This window comes from Scardinius erythrophthalmus (assembly GCF_964197995.2).
Source record: "Scardinius erythrophthalmus genome assembly, chromosome: 5".
Taxonomy (NCBI): domain Eukaryota; kingdom Metazoa; phylum Chordata; class Actinopteri; order Cypriniformes; family Leuciscidae; genus Scardinius; species Scardinius erythrophthalmus.
The window spans coordinates 28,811,110-28,819,689 of NC_138225.1; the positions used below are offsets into that span (position 1 = coordinate 28,811,110).

Below are 8,580 nucleotides of genomic sequence, written 5' to 3' on the forward strand. Positions count from 1 at the left end.
ATTACACCTCTACATAAATTCAAAAGAAACAGTGATTCAAATGCAGATTTTTATTTAAATTAATTTTGATATTTAACATGTCACCTTTAGATCTTACAGGTTTACAATTTTATTTTTCCACTGTTTTATTAATATGGATCACTGAAGGGAAAATGTGGGTGTCCTGCATCTCTCCAAACCTTTTGTCCATCTTTCTGTGGAGCAACAATCTTTTTTCAGCTACAATAGACATTTCAATGCAGTAATGATTTATTTTTTGCAATTAAGTATTCGTAGTTACCATTAAAGTTGGAACAATAAGCCTTTCGTTCCTGTTGAAGGATTCGATGAGCCTCATGTCTTCATCCGATAATTTAAAATCAAACACCTGTGTGCAAAAGTGAACAATGGTTACATTTCCATAATCTTCACTCTTCACTGCAGCTCTCAAATCTCATTCATTTAAACATATGTTCATAAAATGTGCCACACCAGGTTTGATGTCTCTTAACCAATCTCAATTGAGAGCACAATTTGAGAGAAACAGTGGACAGCTTAATTTTTTTGAAACAACATAGCATTTCAGGGCGAACTCTTATCCCATTAACTCTCTCCTCGTTACAGCTCTTGTCCTCCAGGTGTCTCTGTATGCCCTCTCTTCTGATGACATTCTGAACAAGAATGATGGTGACGGACCTATCTATCTTAAACCCTCCAGGCATTATATTAGTAATTTGGTTAAGTGTGTAGACTCAGTCGTTAAATAACCTATGCATTGAAGTTGAGATGCGAGAGCTTAGGTGAATCTGCATGTGCTAAAACGTAGAGAGTGTCACGGAGGATGAATATTAACGTTTTAAAGCTGAAGTGTTGAATTTCTGTCACAAGCATGTCCAAATGGATGCACAAAAATAATAATTCTTTTCAAACAGGTTTCCTGAACACTCCCCCCATCATCCATTGGTTGAGTCAGTGTTGCTGTGATTGGTTGGTGTGGATGCCCCAACAAAGAAAGCAATCCTTTTCATGGACTGTTAATATTTTCATTTTATTTGTTTTATGTTCATTTATAACACTATACTTAGTGTAATATTACCTTTTGCATCAAATTACAAAAGACTTGTTAACGCTGCGGTGAGGGTGTTTCTAATAATTAATCTAATAATTATTTCTAATAAATGGAAAAAATATTAAATTATATTAATACTCATATAAAAATATGTCATGTTTTTAATATAATATTTAATATTCTCTCATTCACCACTACAGAAGTTTACCCAACTATGATGACTTCCCCTTCTGAGAAACCCGGAAATGTGAAAAGGGTCACAGCAAAGAGCCACAGCTTTTCAGGAAAATCTACCTCTTATTTTATCTGCATGTTCAAAGGAAAAAGTATTTTAAAATTGAAAAAACTTTTAAGTCTTTTTAACCTACCTCAATGTTCTGTTTGATCCTGGATGGAGTGACACTTTTGGGGATGCAAACGACACCCCTCTGTATGTGCCATCTATGAGACAAAAACAAATTCAGAAGTGCATAATGGACATGTAGCCAAAAATACACTAATAATACTAATATAAAACTTGGTAAGAGTTCTGGAGGAATCCCTTCTCAGCAGTAAATGTGAACCTATTCTTGGATCTGTTTACCGTCCTCACCTGTTGATGACCTGAGCAGGGCTCTTGTTATAGTGCTTGGCCATACCGAGCACTCTTGGATCATCCAGCAGACGGGCTTGTCCAGGTGTAACCCACGGACGATCAGGAGAACCCAGAGGACTGTATGCTGTTACTGTCAGCCCTCGACTCCAACAGTGAGATACCAGCTTAGTTTGAACCAGGTATGGATGGCACTCCACCTGAAAATATTGTATACAGAATACAGAAAAAAGCTATTTTATAACATTTTAAATGATAAATATTCAAAATATGTATTTATTATTCATAAATTAAAAAAAATAGAATAGTTATAATGGTTTTAGTTTACATGTCAAAGGATAAGTATTACCACATAGATAAAGATGTGTAATAATAATGCCTTTCGAATGCCTATCAGTTGTCAATGGCAAATGAATGCAAAGACGATCCAGTCTTATGGTGTGTAGTTGTCATACCTGGTTGACCACTGGCTTGTGTTTGGCAACATTGAGAATGTCATCAATCTGTCTGGCATTGAAGTTTGACAAGCCAATGGCTTTTACCAGCCCTTGGTCCACCAGCTTCTCCATGGCTGCCCATGTGTCTCTGTAGTGAGTGTTGTCATACCGAATAGTGCCATCAGGATTCTTCGGCATCAGCTCCTCTACTCTCCTGGAAGTATTTAAAACACACTATCTATAATATTTTGTAGCACGCATGAAACCATATTGAAAACATGAAAAAAAATACATGAAACAATCATTTAGCAAAAATGATTCCTTCTTTTGTTTGCACAAGAAGTTGTTGTACAGCCTTGTCTCATTGATTCTCTTGCACAGCTTTATCCCAACCTAAACTTACAACATTAACATTTTTTTTTTAAATTAATACTTTTATTCGCCAATATTTTTGTTAAACTGAGCAAAAATGACAAGAAAGGCATTTATAATTCAATATAATTCAGTGGTTTGAAATTATATGTATTGTGAAAAGCGCTATACAAATAAATGTGAATTGAATTGAATTTACAGTGATACAAAAGATTTCCATTTCAATAGAATCCTGAAAAAGTATCGCAGTTTCCACAAAAAAATATTAAGCAGCACTACTATTTTTAACAATGATAATAATAAGCACCAAATCAGCATATTAGAAAGATTTCTGAAGGATCATGTGACACTGAAGACGTAATGATGCTGAAAATTCAGCTTTTCCATCACAGGAATACATTTCATTCTAAAATATAGCCTAATAAAATCAAATGTAGTTATTTTTAATTGCAATAATATTTCACATTATTACTGTTTTACTGTATTTTTGATCAAATAAATGCACCATAAGAGACCTATTTCAAAAACATTTGAATGGTAGTGTATGTTGGTGAAATTCAGAAAAATTGAGAGCTAGGTACGGTATGGAAACACAATGACTTACTCAAAGGCCATTGGCCAGTGCATGAGATACAGATCCAGATAACAGAGCCTCAGATCTGACAAAGACCTTTTGCAGGCCTCCTCGACATCATCTGGATGGTGCTTGGTGTTCCACAACTTGGAGGTCACAAAAATGTCTTCTCGTCTCAGGGACTGTGGTAGTCATAAATAGTACATGTGTACAATGTGTGGGACGTGATGGTGAGCTGTATTGATGATAGATTCATATTGACTTATAGCTATTACGTATATAGTTTTATCTGCAGGTACTTTTCCTGGTCCAAGTAGTTCAGTCAGGGCCTCTCCGACCTCTCGCTCATTGCCGTAAGCCGCTGCGCAGTCAATGTGCCTGTAGCCACAGTCTAACGCTGCTAGAACAGCCTGCTTCACCTACAGTACGGCACAATCCAATCCAGTTCTGACACAATCAATTCATAATAAAGAAGCTAACAAACATGGAGAAATAAGAAAATGCTACTATTACATACTGTACAGAAGTCAAATTTTGGCCTGGTTTGTCTGACACATGATGGGGTAGGAAAGGGTTTACACACCTGTCCTGGGGCACTTTTCCATGTTCCTAGGCCCACCGATGGCATCTGCTGACCCGTGGAGAGAGTGATTGTTTCTGTCATCCTTTAATTAGAGCACGCTTTCCTAACAAAAAGGAGACATTTTCAGAGTAGCCAAACTAATTACAGACCTGAATATCATTTTTAATTATAAAAAGTATAAAAAGTAGACTAACTAAACAAAAAACATAATTATTCTGATATATACATATGGTTGTATATTGTCATTTAATTTGTTAAGATAAGCAGTAGGCTATCTGAACACAAAACTAGCTGCACACAGTGCAACACAAATGAACTTTATACAATATAAAAAAAAAATGGTAGTGTTTTTCTAGTTTGAACATATAAAATTAAACATTTGACATAACAGAGTGAAAGATTTAGTTCATATCTTACCTTTCCAGTATGCAGACTTAGACTGACCCAGTTACAGAGTTATATACCCTGAGGTCAAAGTCTTTGTTTACTCATTTCCTAAAAGGCTTGAACAATAACCGAAAGCCATGCACACAGCTACAGCTATCTGATGAACATTCAGACCTACATTCATTCAGACAATCTTTGTTCATTTAATCTTGCTAAACAGCATTGAATTCATTGCTTGTCAGTGTGGCTTTGGGGGGGATGGAGAGTCAGGAAACGGCATATGTTTATATTCTGGATGTTTTCACAATGGAGCCGTATATCAAAACAGTTTAGAGTCAGTCACATTCTGGCATGCTCAGGTTTATCGCTCTCAGCTGTCATGGCCCTTCTGCTGGACAAATATAGAGCCAACGAATTATTACTGTCTGCCTCATGACTACTCCAAGTGTTGTGACCTGGCAGCGCGCTCGACTCAAGGCCCACTCCACTTCCCTTATGTGGTCACTGGTCAGGCAGAAGAAATGTCTTAGTCACCTTACAGAGAGGGAAAACCCTACAAAGCCCTGAAGAACATTCTTGATTGTGGACTCACTGCAGTCTTATAGCACCAATGGCTCATTTTAAAGTGAGGGTAGCCTACTCTCTGAACGGTTGTAATGGTTGTACATGTGGGTACTAGCGTTTGTTGTTCCTCATTGGGTAGGCTATGTGGCAATGGGAGGTGAATTTTAATTAGAGAGAAAAATGATGATGTGAAAGCTTTGATTAAAGTTCTTAGGAGCCATTCACACGGAACATGTTTATCTTTTAACTCTTTTCCCGCCATTGGCGGAATTTTCCGTCACTGTTATACGCTAGGGGGCGCTATTACCCATCTTCTGAAAGAGTACTGAATCTCCTGATCAAAATACATGTGAAGAATATGCAGAAACAAGCGATATCTGTAAGTAGATGCATACATAACGCGATCATCAAAATTAAACAGCATATAGGCCTAAATCAAAACTGCCTAATGTTACTGAATGAAACATCGACCCCGGACGAGCTGTAGGACTGTGAAGCTTTAGGATTGTTAATGGACTCGATCCCCTCCATCTGTTTTGATCTTTCTGAATCCGATCCGGATGTAGTTTGAGAAAAACGCGATTTTCTCAGCTTTTTGCTCAAAATGTTGCTTACCATGTTCAAGTGTTGATAATAAAAGAAGGCATAAGCTAGAATATATATATAATATACGAAAATATACCCCCAAATATTCTGGGGGCCATGAAAACTTTGTGAAATTGGTCTAAAATGCGGGTGGCTGGCAACTTTATTTTTAATGTTGGTGGAGAACGAGTTAAAAATGTGAGTCGGAGTGAAGAGGCATGACAAAAGCAAGGTATAGGGGCTCGTTTGTTTAATATTTCACAATATTACTGTTTTTTCTCTATTTTTGAACTTATTTTAACATGAGTTAAAGTGTTTTTAAATCAGTGTGTCATGTGCAAAATGCTGAAAGAGACACAAGATGTGAGCACAACGGTCAAATATGTCCATCTAGCGCATGTTCACATAGAAAAACAATGGAAAAACATTGTGGGATGTGGGACTTTGCAATGCAAAATGGTGTCCTGTGTAAACGACCCCTTAATTGTTTTTTTTTTGTTTTTTTCTATTTAGTTGCTTTTGCCTCAGTGTTGTTCTGTGATGTGATTCCCATGTATGAGATGCAAAGCTGCAGTAGTTTGGCAGAAATCAGAGCATTTTGTCCGTGCCAATGACATCTAGTCCATGCCAATGTTATATTATACCCTTAGACGATTCAAACTTGAAACTGACTCTGCACCTAAGTATTTAAAATATTTATAAGATGTGCTTTTGACCCACTGACAAAATACCACCAGAATGCCTCAGAATTTTGCTTGATTATTTTTTTATGAATATGTATTATGGTATTAATCAGTGAGAGCCATAAATCTCCTGGGTGACATCAGGCCACAGTATTAGTGAGGGAAGTTTCTGGGAGTGCAAACAATGAATTATTCAGTTAAGTTGAGGAAATGCCTCATGGGTGTTTCAAAAAGTTGAAAAGAAGACAAGAAAATATATTCTTATGCACTTCAAGGGGCCTGATTTCTATTTCCAAATATTTGAGACTAATCTGAAAATTGGGGGCTATGTTTCCCCCTAACTGTCTATGGTGGTTACACACATGCTCTCCATCTCAACTCAGAAAACTCAGTAGTGTTTTCAACAATGTCAAACAATCCAGATAAAACTTAGTAACGATGAATAATCAAGGGAACTTGATATGTTCAGGTGCCAGTGGAAATCAAAATGCACCAGTGATATCATACATGGTGATGCCGTTTCTCCTCTCAGTGACTAACAGATGGATGACTGAAACTTAAAGGAGAACAGCCGTTTTACTTAAAGTACGTAACAATACTCAAACATTTACAGTTTTTTTCTTTTTTTCGTCCTCTTGTATTTTTGATCAGAGATGTCTACAATGTCACAAAGTCTTGTGATGTCACTGGACTAGGAAATTTGAAGGAATAGAGTGTAACATAAGTAAAAATCTAATTTTCTCCATACGCGAACACATTTATAATAATTACTTATAAACTGTTGAAGACATACCTACTGTGAGCTAAGAGGTTGTTAATGATGACATATGCTTTTGTTGAAGCCATCAGTGCACATTATTTCCTCTTTATTTTTTAAATAATCATGCTTAATAGTGGAATTCCTGGTGGAAAAACTACATTATCCATAATTCAGCAAAAAAAAAAAAAAAACCTCCGCCAATCAATCAGAGAATCAGTCGGGTATATATATATATATATATTTTTTTTTTTTTTATGTATGTACATTTATAACACTATTTATTATATTACCTTTGCATCAAATTACAAAAAAAATAGTGACAATTAAGGTAACATTCATTATCAATCTCTCCATTTTTTTGGAAAGTTGTGAAAACACTATTACAGAGTTTTTCTTTTGCTATATTTGAGCAAATGGGAACACAAAAAATATATTCAGTGTCGTCTCTAATTTACCATTCACTAGTTCACACTTACAAATAAGTTAGATAGAATAAATGCGTATTTGGCGTGCTGTCCGCGGAGAGGGCTCCGGGCTCGGTATTCGGCCCGAACCCAGAGTACTCCCCCCGTATTCCTGGCTGTAAAGATTAAGCCAAGAGTGAGGAGTCGGGGTGGTGGAGGGATGCTGAAAAACTGTCAAGGAATATTAGGTGAGTTGACAGTGTGGATATATATATACTTCTTGTCATGCTGATTAGGGTAGACATAATTGTTTGATGACGAGTAGATTGGATTGCTTATTTGAACGTGCTCCTCCCGAACTTTGTTTATAAAACATCATCTATAGAAGTTTACCCAACTATGACGACTTCTGCTTCTGAGAAATGTGAAAAGGGTCCATTTTTAAATATTGTTCAAACAAAATACTGTTGCTTCAAATCAAATTTCATAATTGTGTGATTAGTAAAAACACATCAAGAGAGTCCCCTGTACACTCTACCAATGAAGAAGTCATCAAATGCAAAATGCAAATGCTGTGATTCATGTTTGGTTTGGTCATTCTTTAACAAATACTTTTTTTTAAATCCCCAAGGAAAACCAAATGAGAAAAAAGCCTAATAAGAGCTCATGTCTGTGACACAGATAATCAGACCCATCGAGACATGCACCATCAAATGTGTAGTTATTCTTAATGATCACAGAGAGATTTTGTATCAGCAGTACACATCAACAGGACTTTGATTCATACTTCAACTTTATGAAGAAATAATTGAATTAACTCCTTTAGTTAATTAACTTGTGAAATAATGCTTTTTGTGTGACAAAGGAAGTTGATTGAGTCCAATATTCTTGGTGACTGAGAATGGTCTGATTCACAGGGTAATTTCAGAGGGATGAGGATCATTCATTTCTGAGTCAGGCGATGTGGCATGAGCCATTTTTTCAGACATATCTGCATAATGAAAGCATTCTATATTCATGTCACTTAGACTTTACATAATGTATCTAAAATAGATAAAAGCAAACGTTTTCCCCTAAATATGATACATTTATACCATTTATTTTATACATTTACAGCACTGATCTGTGGAGTTCCCTTGTGTGCCCAACATCGTCATGTCACTTGGAAAGCTGTCAGTCTGTCTACAATTCATTCAGTCAGAAACAGTGATCATTATTATTTTCCTTTTCTGTCAGTATGTTTGGTTTATTACTTGTTCTTGTAAATCATTCATAAAGCACCAAAAATGTAAACCGCAGCTATTGAAAATAAAAGAGTTCAACATAACAGCATGGCACACACACACACACACACACACACACACACACACACATCCTTGCAGGCCCGATTCTCTCTGAATCACAGGAAATCAACACATTGATTTATCCTCCCAATGGACACAGGGAGCAGGATTTATACATGAGGACAGAAGTCATAAACATGAGACATTTCAAATCTGACATTGACTGGATGTTCAAAAGTCCCGTGAGTACATAATGAAACTATTTTCCATACTTTCAATGTATCACCAAATACAGTAATAACTGAATG

The 8,580-nt window shown here is 36.3% G+C and overlaps 1 protein-coding gene across 2 annotated transcripts; it reads right to left on the bottom strand.

Moving 5' to 3' along the window:
- Positions 1-31: 31 nt before the first annotated feature.
- Positions 32-4,047, bottom strand: akr1a1a (aldo-keto reductase family 1, member A1a (aldehyde reductase)). Of its 2 annotated transcripts, none has more exons than XM_081364939.1 (9): positions 4,024-4,047; positions 3,607-3,709; positions 3,299-3,442; positions 3,054-3,205; positions 2,096-2,291; positions 1,641-1,840; positions 1,417-1,489; positions 281-367; positions 32-194 (listed from the first exon to the last, which is right to left on the bottom strand). In XM_081364939.1, the coding sequence occupies exons 2-9, from the start codon at positions 3,685-3,687 to the stop codon at positions 129-131; spliced, it is 999 nt and encodes a 332-aa protein (XP_081221065.1). In that variant the 5' UTR covers positions 3,688-3,709; positions 4,024-4,047; the 3' UTR covers positions 32-128. The 2 variants fall into 2 exon arrangements, with proteins under 2 accessions (XP_081221065.1, XP_081221066.1); XM_081364940.1 differs by having other exon boundaries at positions 38-194; positions 3,323-3,442; positions 4,024-4,038.
- Between the last annotated feature and the right edge of the window lie 4,533 nt (positions 4,048-8,580).